The 25640-nt window shown below is 39.5% G+C and overlaps 2 protein-coding genes across 2 annotated transcripts in view; both read left to right on the top strand.

Annotated features, from left to right (window-relative positions):
* The window catches only part of RAB2A (RAB2A, member RAS oncogene family), a 43028-nt gene extending 26213 nt beyond the window's left edge, over nucleotides 1–16815 (top strand). Inside the window, exons 5-8 of the mRNA XM_082289473.1 lie at nucleotides 220–312; nucleotides 3868–3979; nucleotides 12871–12939; nucleotides 15185–16815. Coding sequence (XP_082145599.1) covers nucleotides 220–312; nucleotides 3868–3979; nucleotides 12871–12939; nucleotides 15185–15280 — 370 coding nt within the window. The 3' untranslated portion in view covers nucleotides 15281–16815. The remainder of the gene's footprint in view (nucleotides 1–219; nucleotides 313–3867; nucleotides 3980–12870; nucleotides 12940–15184) is intronic.
* Nucleotides 16816–22135: 5320 nt separating this feature from the next.
* The window catches only part of CHD7 (chromodomain helicase DNA binding protein 7), a 144707-nt gene continuing 141202 nt past the window's right edge, over nucleotides 22136–25640 (top strand). Inside the window, exon 1 of the mRNA XM_082289322.1 lies at nucleotides 22136–22366. The gene's annotated coding sequence lies outside the window, so the exon portion shown is untranslated. The remainder of the gene's footprint in view (nucleotides 22367–25640) is intronic.

Here is a 25640-nt window from a genome sequence, read left to right on the forward strand (position 1 = left end):
GCAAGCATGTTTTCAATTACTTTTTAGTCAGAGTTCATAAACACTCCTTGTTTGCTAAATTTTTGTTCACCTGTTCTCCCTCTCACAAAGGGATTACTAGCTTTTATCCCCGGAGCATGTGCACTAATAAGTGAGTTGGTTACTCAAGTAAAGAAGCTGACTAACAGGGGAAGGATTTCTTAAAATACTGCTTTAATGTTCATTCTCTTCCCTACTTAGGAGGGACACTTTCAACCACTTGACAACTTGGTTAGAAGATGCTCGTCAGCATTCCAATTCCAACATGGTTATAATGCTTATTGGAAACAAAAGGTAAAAATTGATCAGCTGCTACTTTGTAAGAGGGAAAGATTTAACTTCTCCGTATTTCAGCTTTTGGGTTTTCTTATTTGTAGGCTATATGTGAACTTTAACTTCCCTTCTGTCATTTTGCATAGTTCTGTGATGAACCTAAAGCCTTTCCTATTCTAATTAGACTAATACAAATGTGCAGCACATGGATCAACTATGTTACGTTCTGAATATCTGTTTTAGAAGTAATTTTACTTCCAAAGGATTGATTGTGAATGCATGTAGCAATGAATTTGAGTTATTTTCTCATTATGCTTTTTTGTTTCTGGAATCACCAATTAGAAACACCTAGATCTCCCCCTTATTAGAAGAATGATTCCTAAATGGAGGTGTTCTGAAGTGCTTTAGTTTTTGGTTAAGAATCACATCAAAGAAAGTGTCATTTAAAAAAAAAACCGATAGTACAGGACTCACATCAAAAACTTCTTTCAAATGTAAGAAGTGCATACCTCAGTGATTAAGACATTTCTGATTTACAAGCCTCTTCCATATTCTGTACCTTTTAGCTGGGGTTGGGGTCAGAGAATGCTTTTTCACTGTTTCCTGGTAAAGTCACTGGGTGATGAAAATACAACTTAAAGTTTTGGAAGTGTTACCCAATTTGTAATCAATTTACCAGTTACTTGGTCGTCTTATCAGCTAAACTGTGTAAAATTACAAAATTATTCCCTGATGATCCTGAGACTTTGTAGTAAAAGTCTTAATATATTCACTGACATGTTTTTATTATCTTTAATTCTTCCGGTTCTTGATCTGGTGAATTGTAGCATCATGTCTAGATTTTTTTATTTGTTGGATGCAGAATTTTTTCAAAATATCAAATGCATCACCTCAGAATTTAATAATCCATTGATTATGGGCCTTTGTGTAATTGACTTGAACTTACGTCCATGCCTCAGCAATTCTTGAAGGTAAAGATGCCAGTTGAAATTACAATGTGTATGTGTGCCCCTGAAAATTTCACGAACAGCCAGATTGTTTCTTAGATGCTACTGGGAAACAGCTCTGTGATAGTGAGTCTGGGTTTGCTATTTGGGCCTGTTGAACTTTTATTTTCTTCTTCCCCCTCTTCTCTCTTCTATTTTCCCCCCACTGCCCCACCACCCTCTACGTTCTCCTGAAAACCATGGTACATATTAAGTAATGATGAGGTTTGTGAACTTTTTTTTACGCTACCTGGTAAATGACTGACAACTTTCTTTTTAACTGAGGAACGTGACAAGCATAATCTTGACAAATTAATATAAAAAAATGTAATCTTGTCTTATTAAATGAAGCTTTGGTAAACCCGTGAATGGCCCTGACCAACTGTTTCTATACTTGTGTGAGTAAAAAGATGGCACTGAGAGAAACAGTAGAGTGTACTGTTTGCTTGAGATAAGTTTGCGTACTTAATTGACATCTGTAACTTTCTGATTATTCTTAGCTGTTAAACTACATTTTCATGTCTTGCATTCTGCTGATACAGACTTATTTGCTACTTGCAGCTAGTTCAGTAATTCCCAGTTACAAGTAGGTTGTATTCAAACAATAAATACACTTAAAGTTTGCACTTTATATTGTTACAGATTAAGGTGCTGCATGAACTAAAAGTATTAAGAGTTTAACTTAAAAGTTTTAAGCTTTTTAAAGGATATTATTTTCAAGGAGGACAGGAAGAAAACTCCTTCAATTTTACTGTATTTTCCTGAAAGAGTTCTTATGGTAGGGCATACTACTAGAGATGGGTGGAAGGAAGAATGTATGCTAGCATAACAGTTTTGAAGAAATAAATACTGCTCTTATGACTCCCCAAAGTGCACTTGACATAAGTTTGTAATACTGATTTATTGCTGGATTTGAAGAGTATTGAGAATTTAATTTGAAATATAATGGCTGTTTGTTGAAAACATTGCAAATGCTAGTGTTAAAACATTACAAATACTGTACTTAATCTTCTTTCCAGAACAAAGCATAGCTATATTGATCTAGTAAGACCAAATGCTTCGAATTATTGGAATGGAGAGAGGAAGACAACTGTGGTTAGTAGAAGCAGCTAAAGATCTTTAAGAATATGTTTAGGTATCAGTATTGAGTTTTGACTGGGCAGTCATTGCAGTTTTTGATACAACTGCATTATTTCAAGTAAAAAGTTATTTGTTTATGTTCTGTCATGGAGATAACACTGAAGTGAGTCAAGGTTTTAAATAAAGTATTTTTGAAAGTAGCATGGTAGTAGCAAATAAAGACATTGCTCAGGTTGAAAAAGACAATGTCAGCTAATACTGGGAGTGCTTAAATATAAAGAACGTCAACTTCAAAATTGTTTTAAGAAGATATTTTTTGTATCCTTCAAATTTTTTTTAATATATAAGTAATGTGCTGAATGGTATTGGTTCTGTAACTCATCTGAGCTAGCATTTAGTTAAAAATCACGAAAATCTGCTTTGCTGCAAAATAGATGATGCCACAGTGAGTATTACCTATTTTTAATGTATGTATAATTACTAAGTTGGGAAACACTGAAGTCTAGTATGATACTCTTTTATTTGTATACTGACAGCAAATTAAATACATCTATTTGCATGCTTTTTAGTTAAAAATATGTATCTAAGATATTTATACATGTACAACTTAGATGACAATTCATTGAAATATATATCTTACACTTATACATCAATAATAAATTTATCACTGTTATTATTGCTCAAGATGTAATATACTTGCAAAGAAGGACAGACTCTGAATTCCTTGCTCCTAAAGGAGTTTTAAAAAGTAAGGGTAAAATACTTATCTGTATGACGTAGAGAAATGGATTTATCTCTAGTTGTCCAGTCCAAGAGGGTTTTTTTTCCTGCTTCTTTGGGTAATGTTTAACTTTGAATTAAATTGCTTCCAAAGCAGGGAGCAAGAACTTGTGTAACACTCACTTCAATTTCTTTAGCTGCTGGAGGGCCAGGAATTTCAAAACCTAAATTCTAACTTACTCAGAGATGATAGCTAATGTAGTTCAAAAGAATTTATTTTTTGCTTTTAAGTTTTTTTTATTAGAACAGAATTGACTGTGTGAAGTTTTGCTACTGAATAGAAAAAATGAACTTTATTTTTAGAATTGTTTACTATTAAGAAATCACTTACGGAGCTCCTTTATCAGCTCAGCTTTATAGTATTGAATTGGTAGGTAATACTATACTAGAAGAGTATATGTACTGAAAAGACAATGTCTGAAGTTAGTATTCAAGGAATACCTAAATAAACACACACTCATCCTGTAGAAAGCTGTTTCATAAAGTCTTTGATAAGATTTATGTCAGCTAGGATATATAGCTCAAGTAAGTGTGATGCCTGTAACTATTCCATATACTGTAAGTGCAGGGCTTACAATAATTCTGCTTTATTTAAGGGCTTGACTAGTTATATACCCAAGTTCTGATGGGAGCTCTTGGCTTCTCAGGCTTATAAGCATGGCTGTGAAGGATAATCTTTATATGGACATGTTAGACCATGTAATTTAACTTTTTTTTTCTTCCTTCTTAGTGATTTAGAATCTAGACGAGAAGTCAAGAAAGAGGAGGGTGAAGCATTTGCACGAGAGCATGGACTTATCTTTATGGAGACATCTGCCAAAACTGCTTCCAATGTAGAGGAGGTAACTTTGCTCAGCACTGGCATTTTATTTAAATACTTGCTTTAAATTACACATTTGTATAGATACTATTCCTCTAGATTCTGGGTTCCTTAACTTGAATTAGCTACTCTTTATATTATAAGAAAGACAATGTCTGTGTTGTAATTGATTGCACAGCACTACTTATATTGTTGAGGCTTCCTAATTATTGTACTTGTGGGGTTTTTTGAAGTACTTGATCAGAGAAATGGCTAACTTCTGTCTGTCATGAAATCTAAGAAATAAGGCTAGAATAGATTTGCTAGTCCAAAGCAAGCCAAGCTATTGGTATTCTTGGTAGATGTCACCCTAACCTGTTCTGAAGGCTCCTAGTATATCACAAGCTCTTCAGAGCAATCTCTTGCAGTGCTTTGGTGTTTGTACTGTCAACATCTTTCCTCTCTACTACCTAGTAAGAATCTTCTTAAATTTGCACACAGCTTCAATTTTCTGTCCTCTACGGAGCTGCTGAAGAGGTTATTGTAGTCTGCTATTTATTTAATTAGTTTTTCAGTTTTTGCTACTTTTAAAGAACTTAAGTCTTTTCAAGTTTGGCTTATAGTTCATATTTCTGGACACATGTGAGTTCTTGAATCTCTCACCTTGATTTACTGCATTCCTGTCTTGAAGGGTGGTCATGGTCAGCTGACCTCAGCTGCAGCTGGATGCCCACCAAGTTGCTCACTCAGTGCCTCTGTCTAGCAGGATGGGGGAAAGAACCAGAAGAGCCAAAGCAGAATAAAACTCAGGGGCTGAGACAGAGTTTTAAAAATGAAGGAAACAGATGGGTGAAGAGTGACAGAAAGGCAATCACTTACAACTTTCTACACACAAATTGAATCTCAGCCAGTCTCTGAGCAGCAGCAACTTTGACTGCCCTTTGGTTTTTATTTCTAAGCATTAACTCATGTAATATGAAATACCCCTCAGGCCAATTCTGGTCAGCTGTCCTGGCTGGTTTGTGCTCCCCATGATTTTGCCTACCCTGTGCCTAATCACTGTCAGGAGAGGGCAGAGTAAGAAACAGTGACACTCAGCAGTAGCTAAAACATCGGTGTGTTACCAGTGCTGTTTTAGTCACAAATCCAAAACACAGCCACATGCAGACTGCTATAAAGAAAACTAACTGCATTCTAGTCAGACAAGTACAGTGGTGGATAAAGAGCTCCTGCTGAGATGCTAGTGCTATGTAAAGCAGAAAGATTGCTTCACATGTCTTTCAAGCCCATACTCGGTTCATCCACACTAACGTTTTTTAGAATAACATGATGTAGTTCATCTTCTTTTAATCTGCCCCTATTCTTTCCCAAAACTGTCCTAAATTCAAAATGGTATGTAACCAATGAGGTATTCTTTTATTGGTAAAGCCTTGTAGTTACAAAATATTTAAGTTTTTTTAAAAGTTACAGTAAGCTACAGATGACTTTCACAGGATTCATTACTATCTGATTCTCACATTATCACCTCTCTTTGCATCAAAAACTATGTCCTAGTGAATGAATTGTCCAGTATCTAATGCATCTCTGATTATCAGGAGGCAAATGAGCATTAAGTTATTTATCAAAAAGTTCAAATAGAATCCTTTCCTTTCAATTATACAGGTGAGTGATGTGTGTGTATACTAACTTTCTAGTTCCGGTGGAAAAGCTTCAGGATATAATCCCTTTCAGTGACAATCAAGTGAATTCCTTAAATGGTGTTCTTGGTAAACACTAAAAAAAGTGGCATGATGTAGAATAGTTAACAGCTACAGAAGCAAAATCCTAATCTCTAGCATTTTCTTTATATAAACAAATCAGCTTCTGTTGGTAAAGTTTATTTAAGCTGTTTCCCTTGTTTAATCCTGATTTCCACCACTGTGGAATACCTTAGTAAATCTGTAGCAGGAGCAGTACATGGACCTTTTTGGTGCTTGGATCTTAAAACAGTTTAAAATTGTTCATTATGTTCTTCAGGATTATGCCTCATTACCTACATCTTAAATAGAAATGGATGATAAGGAGTGGAAAATATCCTCTTGGCTGTTTATTTTGTGTAAGGCTGTTGGAGAAATTTCCACCCTGTTTGCGTAATTGGTAATAGATGGTAGGGAGTGGGAAATAGATGCAGGCTCTTCCTTCATAGTTACTCTGGAGACTTAGAAGAATTCTCTGTAACCACAGAGTTAAGTCATCATATTTGATGTGGAGTGGGATTGTGTAAAAAGAGTTTTTGCATCACTGAGAGGATAAAATGATTACTGGGGGGAGGCTAGCTACAGGCTTATAGTTTGACTGCAGTGCAAGGACAGTTAATGCTAGTCTCTTCAGCAATATCATACTTATTTAAACAGGAGGTTGTTCATTTCCTTTTAGCCTCTGTCTAAAGCTGTAAAGGTAACCAACTATCAAAATATTACTGACTTCTTGTGCCTTTTTTTTTTTCCTTTTCTGTGATTTCTAAGCTGGTTGGAGTTAGTGTAGTGTACACTCTGACATGCCTGGCTGTGGTCTTTCTCGTGATGGAATCTTGTTAACTTTTAGAATCTTGGCTATCGTAATTGCTTTACTTTGTTGAATTGTGGATGGGTGATGTGTGCTCTGAGGTACTGTTTGCAGACTTCAGTGTTGCTTATTTACTTCTAAGAAAACACTGATATCCATTGGGAGGCTTTTCACTCATACACATGTTAGTCTGGGGTCTGAACCCCAGGAGGGTTTGCACTTGTTTCAGTCACAACATCTGTTGATTTCTGACCTCTCATTAAACCAGCACATAATACATAAGAATGTTTTTTAGTCTCGTTTGCAAGAGGCATTAGCAATTTTATCACATTAGCTTTTTCACTGGTAGTTCAACAGTAGTATGAGACTATTAATTGTGGTCTTACCTGCATCCTGCAGTTCAGAGTTTGCTAAGAGCCTTCTGCTTGGGCAGGGGCAGAGTAGAGTCACCTGCATGGTCTCAGAGTGACCATGTAGTCTCCTATAGCACACACTGCTTAACTTCTTGTGCCTGGCCTATCAATGGTTTGAATCCATTTATGTGCACTGGTTCTCAAGAAGTAAGGATACCTAGCTGTATTTGGGAAGCTACAGTAGTTTTGTGCATAATCTTTTCATTTCAGAGTGCTACTTTTAATAATGATGAATGTTGTGACCAATCTTAAGCCAGAAAGTTCTCTGGATGCTGGTCAAAGCAGTTCTAGACAACATCAGTGTTCAGAAGCTGATCTCACCTGAGTCGTGCCCTTGTATCACTGACTCCTGGTGTGGGAGTTGGTTTTAGTAAGTTGTTTCCCATATGGAGGGGTGCCTGTGCCAAACTTAAGAGCATTGTTTGTGTTATTCCAAGTTGTCTGCACATAAATAGAATGCAATAGTAAATTCATTATTTAGGATTAAATCTGAGTAGACTAATGGTTTTAACTAACCAATGGAGCACTTCCTCTACATGGAGCTCAAGTTCCTGTAGCTTCACCAGTGGGATAGATAAGAGAACAGAGATCACCTTTTGTAATATTCTGAAGGGTGAAAATGAAAATCTCTTGGCAAGATTAGATTCTTAGAGGCATCTTAAGTTGAACTGATTTTTAAAGTGTGCTTTATTTCCCTTCCACACTCTCTCTGAACACAACTAAGAGCTGGGAAACAAATAGTTGTTTGACATGGTAATATAGAAAGCAGGGATTTAGTTAATAAAACTTGAAAGTCATAGGATGTTAATTTTCATAGCAAGGTAAAGTGACACAAGAGGTAATCTGACTAGTACTTGCAAAAGAGTAGGATTTCTACATCATGAGTCCTTAAAAAAAAAAAGCCCACCCAAAAGTTAGGTTTATCTTAACTTGTATCAAAACCAGTATTCCTTCAAGCTTCTAGAAATCAAAGCTCTGACCTTTCAGCAGTGTGAAGCTGACATTTTAGCCAGTTTCTCCTGTGAGAAAATGGGGTTGAAGCTCATGTCACTTCAGCTGTGGAAGGGAGAAGGGCTAGGGTACCTGGCTGTAGTGAAGATACACAGCTCCTTGTGGCAAATCCTTGGATTGTGCCCCAGCTTCACAGTAAGGAATAGTGGCTCTGCCATGGTGCTTGGGGCTTCTGGGCATCTGTGATGAGCATAAAAGGTTTCAGTTGACTGAGTGTTTCAGGCTTTATAGAAGAGCATGAAATGTATGATACTGCCTGCCTGACCTGTAGATTCCTGGAGAGATGGATTCTTAGTTCTAGGGAATTTATCTTTTTTTTTTCCTCAAGTATTCTGTCCTGTGTAACTGTTCAACAGCAGCTGCAGGACTTTTAAAGTCAGTTTGAGCTCTAGTAATATGAATCAGCCCAATAAGTTTGTCAGAAAGATTGTGCCTCAATAGGAACATAAATTGTGCTGTCAAGTTCTGGTTTGTGTCTTTGCACCTATACTTCAAATATAAGGTTACAAATGTGTGCTTTTGGGGTGTGGATCCATGATATAGCACCTTACTACTGCTTATAATTAATCCTTCTGCATTCCTTCTAGCATGCTAGGCCTCTTCCTGAAAGATCATTTAGCTGCAAAAGGTATTGCCTTACTGTGTGTGCATAAAAGAGCTGCTCAGAGCTTTGGAATCTCACTTTATTAAGTGGCCATCCAGTACCACTTACACACTGGGAAGGTGCATGCTTTAGGCGTAGATCCATTTGTTGTCCATATTGTTACTGTTTCCAAATGCATTCTTAAATAGTAGAGTAATCTAACTATTTTATCATATCTTACTGCTAAAAGATAAGATAGAAAATTGGAGAGGAGGAGGAAATTCTAGGTGTTGGCTGGGTCATGCTTTAGAACTTGTGGTATATTTAACCTTTAACATTCCTCATTTAATTGTAAGAAAGAATCCAGAAATACTGATTGCCCAATTTTTATTTCCAAGCATTAAATTTAATTTTAACATTGCCACCAGAGGGCAGTATGTTCCACGAGCTGGCCGTGCCGAACGTGATCTCATCCTTGATTTTAGGCAAAGATGAACTTGTAAAGTCTTGAGTTTTGAAAAGTATCGGTGATTCATTTACAGGATTTTCCTGTTATGCTCAGCTTGTAGTGAAGTCCTCAGATTCTTGTCCTGTTGTTAGCTTTCTGAGAAAGACAAGCGACATTATTGACATCTGCAAGTGAAAACTACATGTAGCTGCTCTACTGATCATGTTCTGATGCCCTTAGCTTATTATTACTCCTGCATACAGCTTCCATGAGACAGAGGTATCAGGAACTTACTCCCTTACCTGTTTCTTACATTTTTACCAGTTGCAGAATTAATTCTTCCTGGATTTGTCTCAAGGGTAGTAAACCTGCATTACTTATTTGTGTGATGATATGAATGTTGAAGTTGATTTAATTCTACATTCAGTGTTTGTAGGATTAATTTACCTAAAATGTGGTATCTGTAGGGTTTGGTTGTTGCAGTTTTGTGTTGTTTGGGGGGTTTTTTGGGGCAGGCATTGTGAGACATGGCCTCTTGATTCTCATGTTGGACTATGATCTGGGAAACTCCTTATACAGATAATCTAAAGTGATATTACACTGGTATATTGTGATTTAAAAGCCTCTTTTGTTGGCTTTGCAGTAGGTGCAGGCATGACACAACAAGCAGATCACATCTTGCAGGACTCATTTTCCCACTTGTACAGTAATGCACTTCTCAGTGGGGCACTGCTGTTATTTGGAAACCTAGTTATAATGAACACACAATTGAAAAACACGTTACATTAAAACAAAACACTGAATAACTTGTATACAACCTTTTTTTAATGCTGTGGTACAGTTATATTCAGCAGTCTCATGCATAAAAGCATCAGTAAGTTGTGGTTTAGAAAATTACTGAGTGTTAAACATTAAATGTAGACATTTTCCTGAAGTTACGTTGTTTTCTTGAGTTTTCCCAAAATTTAGTCAAGGATTTTTATATTTGGAAGTCTAACATACTGATTTTGCAAAAGTCTCTCACTTTTGGGAGTAGTAGAGGTACTGTGTATGAGGGCCTTGCCATCTTTCAGGTGATTGTACATAAATCCAGGGTGAGTCTGGTACTGCCTCCCCTGGAGTGGTGAAAATGAACCTGAACCTGATTTGGGATGGACAAGCATGAGTATCTTTGTCTAGTGTTGTAGTAGCAGCATTATGGGAATGTACAGTGCAACTGCAGTAGGCTTGGTAGGCAGCCAGCTGAGCCCATGTGGGCTTACTGGTGAGGTCTTGTGTGGAAGTGGCTAAACTGCACCTGGATCCAAGTTGGTGTGTGAAGTGCTACAGCTGTGTTCTTGCAGTCCCCTGCATGTGGTCTAATAAATCTAAACTGGATTTGAGGGGAAATTGCTGTCTTTCTGCATCTATGGTTCAGTTAATCTGAAAGTATGATAAACTATGAATAAATTAAAATGTCCATAAATAATTAAGAGTTTACAGTATACTGCATGTTCCAGATAAGAATCAGAATATGCAGTATTAAAAGAGATTTTTAGAAGAATTCAGTTATACCAAGTTTACTTTCTTGTCCTTGCTAATTGGGGCACTAGCATGCAATACCAAAATCTGATAAGATATTTCTAGAGCAGGTAGAGTGCTGTTTTAGTGATGTTCTCAGGTGATTATTTTGAGTCTGCTTACACTTTGAATCATAAGTTAACTTAAAATATGTGGATGTGAGAAACAAATGGAAGCATCAAGGGATTGAAGTCTCTTTTCATGGCTGATTAGTAGCAATTTTTTAGAGTACATAAAAAGAAGAGAACGTGAGGTAGACTTATTATGTGCTATATTCTTATCATTTGTTTTCAAATAGGAATTACTTCTGTGGCCCAGTGCAACCTGGCATTTTGCTATGCAGAGCAACAGTATGTGCTGTTTCAACACTAAATATGTTGTGCACCAGAATCACTGATGGGAATGGGGTAGTCAGATTATGACTTCAAGAGAACTGAAATGATAGAACTGAGATTAATGTAATATTTGGTTTTTTCAGATCAACAGTTTCTTGGCCAATATGTTAAATATTGAAATATACTGTACTGAACTCAGTATGCTCTCTTGCTTTGTACAGTACATGTATAGTAATAGAAGGAATTTTGTGTTTATGCAGTACTGTTTTCCAGTGCATTTTACTGGTTTTTGTGAGGATAGATGCATTGCTACAATGACTGTTCTTGAGTGTAGTATCCAAGAGATAATTTATTCTCAGTTGTATTAGATTGGAGTCTGTTAAAATTCTAGTTTGTTGCTCTAAAGTAAGTTTTGTAGATTTAGTGTAATTCTCATGAAATTAATTCTAAGAGTCTTGGCGTACTTAGCCGGCATCTTCTAGAACAGTTAGAAGTGCCAATTGTTAAGTGCTTGTTTACATGAAGTTATCATAACGCTTTTTTAAGACTTCAAGTTCTGTTTAGTGTCCCGCTGAAGTAGAAGTATCCTCACAGATTCCAGCTGTGTGAATTTTCAAAGTTGACGTATACTTTTCAGTAGGTACATATATGAGGCCATTACAATAGTTAGTATGTTATCAGGAACAAAGATAAGTTTGAATTTTTTTCCTTACATAGAAAACTTCTGTTTCTGAGGAATTTGAATCAATTCATAGTTGGCCAAAAGCCAATTTTTCTTCTCAACTCTAACACGTGTTTGAAAAACGAACTCGCTTCCTAAGTGCCTTGTGAATCTGCAATGATTAATTCTTCTCATTATTTTGCTGCAAATTCTCATGACCCTCTGTGATGATTCGATCACCCACTTAGAGTTTATGCATATTCATATCTCTCTGCTCCTGCTGCAGTCGTTCAAGTCTCCTTCACTGGCTGCGGTGTATGCTTGGTGCAGTAATTGAGCTGCAGTAGATTGATTACTCTGGGGAGCTGTAAGGCCTTTAAAGGTGAAAACATATCAGTCCTGTTAATTAGGAAACAAAGCTCTGGTGGCAAGTTCAGCAGTCAAATGCTTCCAGTGTAGAAATGAGGAAAGGTATGATTTGTTCCTCTCCATGAACCCTGTTTACTTTTTTATATTTGAATTAGATCTGTATTTGCTGTAATAGGCTTGTGCAGAGGGTTGCATGTCTTGTATGATTGTATGGTGTTGGTATTTTAAAACAAAAAAACCTGTATGTTTATTGTAATTACTAGCTGCTGTTAATCACCTCCTAAATTATACATTATTTTAGGCATTACTTGACCTATAAAGCTAAATGAGAGATGAAGAATGGAATCATTGATTGTAAACTTTAACCAAAAACATTTATAGCAGTCACTCTTTCAGACCTGAGTGTTGAAGTATTTTCTCTGAATTAAAACAATAGATTTTTAGAAGTTATAAAACCTGGGGCCTCTCCTTTCTACTATTAAGATGTCTGTTGCCCATTGTGTGCAAGATTAATTAAAGAGAATACGTTCTTAAAATTAGGTGAATATTAAATGATAGCATAAGGTTTCATCCAGCAGACAGCATCCTTACATCATCATTGTAAGTACCCTGTGGTTTTATGTTGCTAAGCACTCTAATCTAGAGTGGCCTATTACAAAGATATTAAGGGTAGGGGAAACCATCTGCCACACAATCTATCCATAAGGGTCAGAAATAAATAATTTAAAAGTAATTTATATATCTTAAAAACCACTTTTTCCCTGTAATTACTGGACAACAGATTGTAGAATACGGATGTTATGAAAATGCCACTGTTTTTGTAAACAGCGTGTGATCCATTGCTGCTTCAGGGTAAGTTATAGGGTGCTGTTGTCATACCTGTTTCTGCAGAGGTCAAGAAGGAAAGTCTCACTGAAGCAACTGCACATGAGATTGAATTCCAATTAGAGCATCTTACACCAAAGGGTATTGCATTCATTGTGTCTGTCGTCTTTTTTCCTCTGTTTTAGGCATTTATTAACACTGCAAAGGAGATCTATGAGAAAATCCAGGAAGGAGTTTTTGACATTAATAATGAGGTAACTTTTAGTACTCTGAAGACTCTTTGCTTTTTAAAAGTGCAAAATTCACCTTCCCTAGAAGGCTGAACAGTAAAAGATTTGTCTGTTCCATTTGCATCTAGAATGCTATTGTGATAAAAATGGATTAAAATAAGTGACCCTATCCATCCATGAAGCATCGCAAAATAATATAAATCCCCAAAAGAGAAGAAAATCCACTTTCATCCACTTCTCCATATGGTGTCATCTGTTTTCAAAGATAATTTTCCACTATGTAAATGGGGGACCATGTTGATATGCCAGATGCACTCCATGAGCTGTCCAGTGTAGGGGAGGGATTGCTTTGAGAGTTACATAAAAGACTTTTGAAATGTTCCTGGTTTAGGTGGCTGGATACTGTAGGGAATAAAAGATTAGCCATTTTGGTTATGCACATTACTGAAATTACAGATTATTGGGACCTGTGCCTTTGCTTGTTTGGGGTGGGGGTGGAGAACTGGAGAAAGGGAAGCAAGAGCTAGAAAGACCTATAATGTCTCTTGAATTTTGAAATGATTGTGCTGTTGAAAATTTTGAGCAGTTAGGAGAGATGTTCACAGCAGTAGAAAAAGCAGATTCAAATTCAGAGGTGAGAAATAGACATACTAGTGTTGTATAGAAATGTTAAGATTTATATAAGCTCTCTGTTAACGTCTCATAAAAAATTTGGCAATGTGAGGTGGCCAGTCTTTTGTGAAGACCAAGTTGGTTTTTTTTATCCTTCATGTCCCTGAATATTGTTGCTGAGGTGCTTAGTAAAACCACATGTGAAAATCTGCACTACCACTCATGTTCTGTGTCTGCTCTGTGGAGAGGTGTGTCCAGACTGTCACTGTGATGCTTCTCTTAAACATTACAGTCCTTGCAGAATTGTTCAGAGTAGGAAAGGAATTGGCAGGACTCAAATTAAATAGCTTCACTTCTTTCTGCTCAATATATTTCAACATGACAAACTTTAGACTACTGAAAGTATTACTCATTACTTCAGAGAGGAAAAAATGAGAAACTTGAGTAGTATGCAAAGTAATGCATCAGGAAACTTGTAGCTAAATAAGACTTGAATAGTAATCCTTCAAACTAATTCTGACTGTAAAGTGTGTGTGCATGTTGGTGAGACACTTCTTAAATTCAGTCCACTGATAAAAAATTTAAAATTCTTTCACATCTTTCCTGAAGAAAATGCAGTTGGTAGTACAATATAAATTGGAGAGCAATCAGAGTGTCTGAAAAAGCACGCTTGTTGTATCTGTCGGGTTTCATATAGTTGCTGACTGCTTTACTGTGCCTTAAGGAGCTCTGATTGCAATATGCTGTCAAGAGCCAACAGTCCGTGCTACTTATTTGGCTTTATGCCAAGTCTGGCTCCTTGATTCCTCAAGAAGTTGCTATCAGCCCAGAGGGGGCAAAACCAATGAGCCATAGGGCATGCTTTTTATTAAAGAGGAGTCAAAGAGCGAAAAGAAACCACATCAGCTGCTGTCAATACTGAGCGAGTGCCAGAAACCCGAAGGCTACCACTGCTGCAGAACAACTGCCAAGCACTATAAATCTGAGATTTGCTGTGACGCAAAGTTTCCTTAAGAGCTTAATTTTTGAAGCTACTGTATTACTTTTCTCAAAGTGCTGTATTTTTAGGTAAAATCCACTTGAGGGAGTGAGGGTTAAGATATAAGTGTGATTTTTGATGAATGAAAGAGCTACGCTGTGTGTGGGTTCTTGGCGAGTAGCCATGTCTTTTGGGATCACAGAAATTATTGATGACACAGAACACTCGTATGCCCTTAGCCTCTACAGCTGATTCAACACAGAAAGAAATGCTGTCTAGAGAGGAAAAGTTTTATATTAAACTATTAAACTAGTGGAGATTTTGGCAAGAGGGGAGAGGTTACACATTCTTAGCAAATGCTGTGTATTTTTGAGCCATGTGCTGAGTAGTATTCAAATACAATTCTTGCTCTGTGGGTTTTGGCTTTGTTTTGTTTTGGGGGTTTTTTTTAAGAGTTTAAGCTACAGAGTGTAACATGGAGATAGAATTTAAATGAGAAGGAAGCCATCTTCCTTTAAATAATACTTAATCACTAAGAACATGCTGTGAAAAAATTAAAAACTTTGCTATATTTATTGCATACATTAGGAGAATGTGTTATATGATCTTCTAAATAGAAAAAGTATCTTTTCAAGTATATTCTAAAATACTTACAGTGTGTATTAAACTTCATTTCAGGCAAATGGCATAAAAATTGGCCCTCAACATGCTGCCACCAATGCAACACTTGCAGGCAATCAGGGAGGACAACAAGCTGGAGGAGGCTGCTGTTGAGCCTGTTTTTACTTTCTAGCTGCCTGGATGGGGCCTACTAACTTGTTTGTTCACCCTTCTCTCCCCCTGCCCCGCTCGCCTCCACTTCAATTCAACTGAGACATGAAACTTGTAAGTTGGTTTCCAGTTGCAGAAGACTTTATCCTTCAAATTCTTGTATAACTTTGAATAAATGGTAAATGTTCACTTAAAGACAGATTTTGGAGATTGTATTCATATCTATTTACATTTGATTTCTAGGTCAATTGATGTGATTATTTTTGTTAAATGTTGTCTTGTGCCCTTGACTACGAACTGAATTGTATTAAACACTACAAAATCATCTGAGTATTTTAATCAGTTTGTGTAGTTAGGTTTCCCAGCTCCTGAGGTTACCTAATGTTTAATATTGTAGAGCTGTCCTCAAGTTTTTTGTCAATTTTCAAGGCTATGAAGAGAAGCGGAAGGACTCTTTTAATTCTGTATTTATCACTTTCTGTATATATAGTTTAATAACCTGCTTGGGTGTACTTGCCAAGCTAGAATTCTTTAATGCATTTGCATAAAACCTATACTACTTAGAGCTTGAAAACTACAGAAGCATTAATAGAAATTGCTTGGATGCTAAATTTTAAGCATTTTTGACATTGTTAGCATGTTCATGCTCCCCTGTCATTATCCTGAAGTCCAAGAGAGATGCTTAATGTATATTACTAGAGGCTACATACGTGCTATCTATTTTAATGCCAAATGTTTGCTGTTTATCCACAATTTCCACAACACCTCTTCAGAAATGGATTAGCTGTTTGCCTTAACAAATACTATAGGTAAAAACAGTATGAATGAAAAGTAGAGGAGTTGATAAATTTAAAATGGCACATTTTAAAAACATTAATCTTCTCAATGTTTTTTTTCTTGTTTACCACTTGATTTCTAGGTATATTTTTCATGCAAGGACAGTTTTTCAACCTAAATGTATAGTGGTTGTGTAAAGTTTTCTTTTAGTGACAACTTGTAATCCTAAATATATGGTAAGCATCTTGTCTATTGTGAAGAGGGTGTGAAAATAAAATCTGCCAGTTTGGAAATCTTGATGAAAATCAAAACTACAACTGTTTTGTTAATTATTATGGTCATGGCTGGCAGGGGGGGGCATATTTTTCCTCAAATGAAAGGGTTGCCACACTGCAAAACAAAATCCTGTGTTTTAAGTGTTTATTTGTTAAAATACAGAATTTTCATGTCACCTTTTGTACAAATGTGCAAACAACTGAGTTTCCATCTCATCCTATTTAAATAATTGCAGACAAAAGGGTGACACTAATGCTAGGCCATGCTTCATGTATTGGGGGAAATAAAGGGGTGGGGGGCAGGCAATGACTGCAAAACTTTTGTCTTACTGGACCAATACTGACTGCAACACAACACTCGGGGAAAGGGATCCTCATGTCACCCATTCTGATTGTCAGAACTTGAACATCCAGAGTGAATAAACTTCAGCCTGATGGGTGTAACATAGCAGTGGTTCTGAGATTAAATAAAATTTGAAAAAATGGTGTGGAACCTTTTGTTGGTATCTTGGGGAAGGGGGAACCAGTATGGATTTGTTAGTTGCTGACTTCAGTACTTTTTTACACACTTAGGAACATTTTCAGCAATGTAATATAATTGTTTTCAAATTTTAAATTAATAAGATGTTATGCCATTTGCATACTTTGAACTGTTAATTGTTTATTATACAAAGTTTGCATTTATAAAGCACTCTTATTGTTTCAGTTGGAGTTTGAAAATTGTGTTGCATGACAGTAAAACCATAGGACTGAACTGCATGGATGACAAGGGAAGACTGGCATGTTGTAACTAGCTGTTCACAAGACAGAGTGAATGAACAAGACTATTAGCTTGAATTAACTACTTGAAGTTTTTTTTCAATTGGCAATGTTGTAGAATTCAATTGCTTGAGATCAGAGAAAAGTATGCTCTTATCTAGCAGACTAAGCTTCATTACAAAGGGGAATAAATTTAGCCATAGAAATGGTCCATTAAGGGAGCAGAGCGGGGGGGATTTGTACCCTGTCTCGAGAAGAACAAAAATGCATGCTGTTGTAAGTGGTGATGATTTGAAAAACTGAAAGCTTCTGATAGTCTCTCATTTTCTGAGAACATGGAAGAGGTATATAGAATTGCCCAGGAATCCAGGGCTAGTATAATAAAGAGCCACCAGTGCTGCTTTTTGGGGTGTGAGAGGGGCAGGGGGAATACGCTGTGACTTACTAAAGTCACGTATGCAATCAGTTGCTGATCCTGCTGGTTTGGTCCTGGCTCACATGCCAGTCTTAGACTCTACGTTATGTTAAGACTCTGGTACTTTCAAAGAGTAGCTAGAACAAAACTGAAATGTCTGTGCATTCTGGCTGGCTTTTTGTCACAAACTTTATGCACACGTAAACCTTTTGTTGCTACAGAAATATCTGTATTTTTGTAGGGGTTCTTTTTGAGAAGCCCTGATGCTATTTTCTGCAATTAGAATTTGAAAATTTTACAACACAGAACCTAGCAGGAGGGTTTACTTCTAAAACTTGTGCTTTGACAAGATGATTCTTTCACAGGTTTCAGTTTTACTTGCACGTGAGTGACTGATAATTTGCTGGGATTTCATGTTGAATTCCAGTTGCTTTTGTTGGTTACATTTTCACAACCAAAGAGCCAAAACATGTAATTGTTTCCCAGCAACTTGTACAGCTGCTACATGTAATGTGAAACTGTTGATAGCAAAAAATCATACCAAGCTGCAGTTTTTCCCTTAGTCCTAGTTTAGAATATGGTATAAAGCACAGTTAACTTAAAAAAAGGGATATTGGGGTGCTAAGCTATCTAAGCATGACTAAAGCCTTGTCTCTACCATTTCTGCTAAAAATGAAATGCTATGGAATTTTGGCAGTTGTTGAAGAAAGATTAACAGCTCCCCCTCAATCTTAGACCTGTGCATCTCTTTTGGCTTCGGTCATAATGATTTATTCTTGTGCAGATCAGACTCAGCCTCAGCAGTGAATTAAGGTGAAATGACTGCCAAAACACTTGCTGATAAGCTGAAGTAACAAGTGTCTGAAGCCTATAGCAAGCAGTGAGTGCCCATCCCCTGCTCCAGAGTTGTGTCCTTCCTGCTGTGTTAAACTTTTTGTGACCCTTAGTTTGTTGTGGTGGCTGTTGAAGAGCCTTCTGCCGCAATATTATATGTTGTTTGGGTTAGAAGTGGCACACACTAAATGACATACATTTATATTGGATAAGTTATTTCTGCCTTAAGAGTTCACCTGTGACTGACTGTTAGAGCACTAAATCTGTTCTTGGAAAGAAATTGAAAACTCTTATCAGGCTCAAAAATACACTTGAACTGAATCTGAATTTAAAAATACCAACAGAACATGTATTAAATAAACTTAGAAATATCAAAAGACAGTTTTGAGCATTGCAGGATTTTTTTTTTAAGCAGCCTTTCTTAAAGAGGGCACCCCAATGTGCCTGTATTTTCCTCAAAGTTGTTACCAGTAGGGTACTGCTTTTGTATATGCTGAGGCCTGAGGTAGTGATTACTCTTAACAGACTGTGCTTTTGATTCTGCTGTGTGTCCTACAACTTTCTTCTTAGGTTTTTTAGTTGATTTGTTTGGGGTTTTTTTTCCTTCTAAATCAAGTTTCTCCTGTATATCATCTCCTTTTTCTCTTTTCTGTTTTCATTTTGTTTCGTTCAAACTGAAGCCTGTGAGCTAAATGCTGCTCTCTGTCTTCGCTTGCTCCACATGTGTAACTCTCACACTTAGAGGAGTTTGCCCAGTATGGGGCATTTGTTTTAGGGGTGGAAGGGTGGGGTAGAGGGAGAGGGGGAGGTGTGTGCTATCTGGCTGCATGATACAAAAGCGTGAAGGAAGTATTCCGTGGGCTCTGTTACTTGTTAGACCTCCTGTGTGTACTGGTTTGCATGTGTGGGGGGATATAATTTGCCTAGTCCTTTTCCAGTATGGCATGGGAGGAGATAGGGGAGACAGAGGAAGACTAACAGGTTTTATTTGGATATCTGAATAAATTTGTTTGCTGAGCTGATATGTATGATTTGTATATACTTAACGTTCCTCCCCCTAGAATCTCTGGGTTTTCTTCTGCCACATTACTGCAACGTAACTTTAACAGTATGCAGTGGTGATTTATTGTAGTACACTACTGAAATCTCCATTTGTAAATAATTCAGGCGCTGCTGTGTAAGTAGCTGATGAAATGTCTTTACTGGGTCTGCCGCATATGAAAGAAACCACAACATTAGGCAATAAAAACTACTAACAGAATGTTACGAAACCAAGACCGTGACAAAAAAAGCAGCATGTTGTGGATCTATCATTTTTATTCTTGGGACAGATTTTATTATTTTTGGAACTATTACAAGACTTATGTTAAATATTGTGGATGATAAGAGGAAACAGACTCTTGGCAAACATGGAAAACCAATTACAGCATATTACCCTATTCCCCTTCCAATAAAGGAGGGGCAAAGCTAGAAGTTTATTCTTTGCTTAGCATCTGGGGGGGGGGCGGGGGGGAAGCATTGGCTTGAGGAAAGAGATTGTTGCTGTAGCAATCTTGCTGCAGTCAATCCAAGTTGGAGAAGGTAAACCTAGTGTGCTCCACAGTCAGTTATACCCCAGCCTGAAAAAGCACACTGTTATGAGAGTGCTGAGTAAAGAAATGGCTATTCTGTACCAGCAGATACACTGTTCATTTAAAAATACATTTTAAAAACTTGTGTTTGCTTGCATATCTGTGTTGTGGTGATAGGCATTTGACTTGATACGTAAACTGAAACACACATCTGATATTTAGACATGGGATTTAACTGCAACATCCCATAGCTCTGTGACATAGAGGTGAAATAAGGCATAGGAAAAACCTTCTTCAAAATTTATTTAGAAGTCTGCACATCCATTTGTATTCCTATCCCAAATTACAGTTCTCATAAAATTGTCCATGGCAGCATAAATGTAGATGAATTGATGCATCAGTATGTTTGTTGGAGTTTCCCCCCCCCCAGCATAGTTATGATTTTTTAAATTCCTTTGTTAAAGAGTCAGAGATATAAATGTTTATATTGGGCAGACTCTTGTTGATGGTACATTTGCTGTAAATTACAGCAGGATCTAATTAGCCTTTCTTAAGTGAAGCCCAGTTCTATTACTTTTCCTAGATTTAGACATAAAATACTGGGAGGCAGGAAAACCCTAAAGTGTGAGGACAGTTCAAAAGAGACCAAGGTACTGTGCTAACAATTGTCAATTTAACAGTTTCTGGGTTAAAGCAGTCAAGTAAACATTGCATGTTCTGATTATGGCATGGGAAAACATTTTCAGACGCAGGAACTGTCTGAAAGAATGTGACTTAAAAAACAGTTAAATTAAATTGCAAGGATACTTGGGAAGACAGAAATCCATGGGGTTGCTTGCTGTCTCCGAAGATGAGGCAGGAAGAGGCTGTCAGTGTAAGAGGCATTGCCCAGCACCTGAGCACTGGCACCCACACCTGGGCAGGTGTTGCTACACGAGGACTGTAGCACTGGACTACCTGTGACAAAGGAACTTCTAAATTTGTACATTGTTGCCAGGTGCACATTTGACAGCACTAAGACCCGAGCTGAGGCAGTGTTCAGAATTTGTAGGACACGTGTGAATGGTTTTTAGGAGGAGGGGTGTGTTACAGAGACAGCAGCAGAGGAGATGGGGCAAATCTACTTGTCAGCTGTTGGCTCAAAAAAACCCCTGAATCAATGTACAACACCTGTCTGTGATTGTTGTGTGCAGCAAAGCTTTGTTTTGAATGTAGTTAGAAACAGATTGTCCTTACTGGGTTTTTTTATCCCATTTTAATTTATGAGGATGACTGGACCTTGGGTTGCTGGTTAGTGTCATGTCTAAAGTACTTAAGATGGAGAATATCAGAACACGAAAGAATTCCTATGTCTGGTGCCCATGAGAGTCAATCCAGCCACTTCTAAGCAAAAGTGACTGACTGACCTAAACTAACTGGTCACCGATGAAGGTCTGTCAGCTGTCAGTGGTGCACAAAAATCCAGCCGATGGGCTCTGCTGCTCCTCCTTGCCCAGTGTTGTTCAACTTTCATCTCAGAAGTAAAACATTTCTGCACAGAAACAAAAGTGCTTGTGGCATCTCCTGTAGTTACTTGCTATGAAGCAGAAATTAAGTTTGTGAACTCATGTGCAATCTTGTGATCCTGTCTGGGAAGTTTTTCTAAAAAGCCACTTAATTCCAGAGAAAAAAGTGTCCTTATGTGCAGGACTGACCACTGTGCATCATAAATTAAGTGCTTTGGCTTTTCTGTGGATTCCTCTCCAAGTCCAATTCTATTTTCTTTCCAGTGTACTTTTCTTCCTTTTTGTTACTTCTCCCACTTTTTTCTTTCTTCCTTGGAGTTTGGGTGTCTTTTTAAGGGAAACGATTCAAGAAAAAGAGCAGCATATTTACAGTTCCCTTTTCTTCTGGAAGACCTGTATTAATTATCACTGGTAAAACAAAACACTTTTATCTACTTCGGGTGAAGTGATGATTGCTTGTAACAGTGCCAGTGCGTAAACTTAGAGACATAGTTGGTCACAGACCCACCTATTTAACTGCTAAATCCCGGCTCCTGGATCATCCACCAGTAGTAGAACTCTTCAGTACGATCACAGAAGAAAAATGCACTTGCCTATTAGTCATATTTTTGGCCAAGCACTATCTGAATGGTGGGGTTTTGTTTGATTTCAGCTTCATTTTGAAGGTGTGTGTAACTTCATTCTGTCCTGGCTTTCCAGTTTAATTCAATTGCTATGCAAGATGAAAAGCAGCTTTCCTTCAATGAACTCTGAAATTCTAAAGTTGTGGGGTTGTTGCTCAACCAATCGAAAAGAGGATCCATTAGAGGAGAAGCCTCTACTGAAACTGCTGCTTTGTGAGCCAAGACATCGGCTTGCTTGCTGCAGGAAGAAGACGGCTCATTATCGGGCGCTGAGAGACAATGTGTTGGAGTCTCCTCTTCCTGCTCCACAAGGACTGAGGCGTCTCTGAGGTAAGCAAAGCAGCAATGCGATACTCCCTAGGCTTATCAACCACTATCAGCTGGATCGTCTGTTTGCTCCAGACTCCACCTTTACTTGGAAAGTGCTTGCAATTCCATGAGGTAATTCTCCCAGTGCTGCGGCTTGTTACCACGGCCATGTGCTCCTAGCGTGAGCCAGGACAGAAAATGAAGAAAGCCTACCCCCGACATCCCTGTCCCGTAACTTCCTCTTTCTCCATCCTGCCGGGGCCGGCTGTTGAGCTTCTCGTGCTGTGGCTCTGGCCATCGCGGCAGCGCCCGGTCCGGCCGTGAGGGGAGGGAGGGCAAAGCAGCGCTGGCCGGGCGGAGCCATCGCCCTCCCGCCGGCCAAGCGGCCCGACCAGCTGCCCCGGGCACCCCACGGCCGCCTTAGCCACAGGTGCGAGCTAGCACCTGCTCGGTTGGCACCGGGGCCGGTATAAATCTGCGTTATTTTGATTAAGCTCGGATTGATTAGGAACAGGTCCGGGCTAACATACCATAAACACCTATTAAACCGAAATAAATACGTCTACAGGGGGCTTAGCTTAAACGGGTGCAGCTTTGCCTGCGCGGGGGGCGCGGAGGTGGCGGCGGGCACCGCACACGGCGGCCCCCACGGAGCGCGGCCCCGACGGGGTCGGCGCACGGCCCCGGTGCGGGTGCCCGGGCGGTGACCGATGGCGGTGACCGATGGCGGTGACCGATGGCGGTGACCGATGGCGGTGACCGATGGCGGCGGGCGGGCGCCGCCGGGGCAGGAAAGCCCGTCCGGGCTGACGTCGCTGCGCGGGGGCGGCCGCGCTGTAGCCGCGGGAGGGGGCGGGATGGGGTTCCCCATGGGAGGCGGGTGAGGACCGCGCCGTGCCGGTGGCTCCCGCGGAGCCCCGTCCCGGGGGATGGTGTTGATCCGTCGCCACGGCAACCTCCGACCCGCTGGGGGAGGGGGCGCAGGTAGCGGGCGCAGGTAGCGGGCGGGGTCGGTCCCGCCACCCCAGGAGGCTCCCGGCACCAGCGACTCGCTCTTCCCGGCGGTCCCGCGAGGAGGGCGCGCCTCAGGCCCCCTCCCCATCCCGGCCGGGATCCCGAGGAGGTGTCCCGGGGCTCCCGGCGAGTCCCTGGGGACACGGAACGGCGGCGGGAGGGGCTGCGAGGCTCTGCGAGCGGAGCCCCTCGGGAGGGAAGGGGCACGGTGCTCCTGCCCCGCTGTGGCCCGGGGATCAGAGCCGCGAAGCAGCCAGACCTTTCAAAGGAGCGAAGCCCTCCCGGAGCGGGAGCGCGCACAGGCGCGGGGAGCCCGCCCCGCCCCGCGGACCGGGACGCGGGATGCGCGGGGTCCCGTTCCCGGGAAGAACAATGGCCGTGCGGAAGCCAGGCCGCTTCTCCAGCCCAGCCGGGGCTTCCCTCCAGGATGTGTTTGCCTGCTCGACCTACGCCCTTGCAAGCGGCCGCGTCCTCCCCTTGCCGCCCGCGTGTGGAGCCGCACCATTGTGGGACTGCACGGAGGCGTGGGAGGGGTGACTGCATCAGGAAAATCATTCCCTGCCACCAGGGAATGGGTTTTTGTGGTCACTCCAAGGACAGCCCGGCCTGTCGCCCCTCCCTGACCCTGCAGAATCTGCCTGGAGCCCGTCCCCGAGTTTCTCCTCGGATCCAGCTCCAGCTGCAGCGTTCCTGACCCGTGTGGTACCGAGCTGGCTCTGAGGCCGGCTAATAACTGTAAATACAGCACATAGCTGTTCTGCTTAGAAAAATAATAGGAAAACTGGTGGGTTTGACTTCTTTCACTGCATATTATTATTTATAGTGCTATCCAAAATAATTTTAACTTTTATGTTAAGAACTTACTGAAGTGGTGGAAGAACAAATTCTTTTACTTTATTTTCATACTTAGCAACATGAAGGTGAGAAAAGAAGCAATGAAGATAAATATTTTGATCTTTAAGTGGTTAGACAATTATGCCTGTAAATTTTTTTCACAACATGAGCAACAAATCAGTATTTTTACTGTCACCTGTTTTACTTGCGAATGCAGCACTGATGCCATGAAGGCATCATATGTGTGACTCTTGATTTTAAGACCAGGAAAAGGCATCAGTACGAATCTCTCTGGATTATGTGCCCCTGTGCATTACTTCTGTACTGACACTGGCTTTCATTTTAGTATAAGTTAGACTGGCTTCACATAGAGAAAATAGAAATTCATTATAAAGTCAACTTTTCTTTAACTAAAGTCTTCTGTGGATGATTCAGTACTAAATGTGATGCTTAAACAGCAAAGTTTTATCATGCAAAGGCAAAACAATGTTTGGTTTTTTTTTCTCTAAATCTTAAAACTCAACAAAATGCTTAGAAGTTGACAGTGAGCATAGCTGGTATTTACCTGATTGAATGCTTCAGTTTTAATTTGCTTTTTGGACAGGTAGAGTACACCACAGACATGCCTAGACTTTTGGCCCTTCCTGAGCAGTTTGTTGCTGAGGAGGCAGATAACTAAACTGTAAACGCCATGAGAAACCATTTCAGCACTCACAGATGAACACCCCTTCTTTTTTGACCTCCCAACATCCCAAGTTTAGGTGGGTTTAAATAAATGGAGAAACATTGTATGCAATGCCTGCCTGTAGGTACATACTAATAGAAAGTATACGTTGAAATACTATTTAATAGAAAGACAAGCAGCATCTGAAAAGCACATAAGCCTAATTGATTCCAGACACAACTGGCCTGGATTTTGTTTCCTCTTATTCCAACTTTCTGACCTTGTAAAAATTATCTTGATTGTGTTATACTAAAACAAGGCCATGATCTTGCAAAAACTACCATGTGTGCTGGAGCTGAGAAGTGCCCAGTAAAGCGCTGCACATGGAATGGATGCTTGACAGCGTTAGGCCCCAGCGCTGCCTTGTTTGTTTTCCCTTGCTTATATCTAATCATGGTGAAGCAATAGTCTCACTTCTGCTGAAAGCTGGATCTGGGTTTTCATTTTTAAGGGAGGTGAAAAATGTGTAGTAAAACTTATGATTTGTGGTGAATGATAGGTTTAAAATTCTTAATGCAGTTTAAGCTACTGGGATTTTACAGCATTTAAACTAGGGGGAAGAACAGGGAGGGTTTAGAAACACGTATTGCCTGTAATTTTTTTTCAGTTGTGTGTGTGTGTGTGTGTGTGTGTGTGGTGGTATCTCTGTTTTTCAGAAGATTGTTTCTAGGGATTGGTAGGAGGGCTGAAGGACTTACTGGCTTTGATGATAACCCTTACAAT

Source organism: Coloeus monedula (assembly GCF_965178545.1).
Source record: "Coloeus monedula genome assembly, chromosome: 1".
Classification (NCBI taxonomy): domain Eukaryota; kingdom Metazoa; phylum Chordata; class Aves; order Passeriformes; family Corvidae; genus Coloeus; species Coloeus monedula.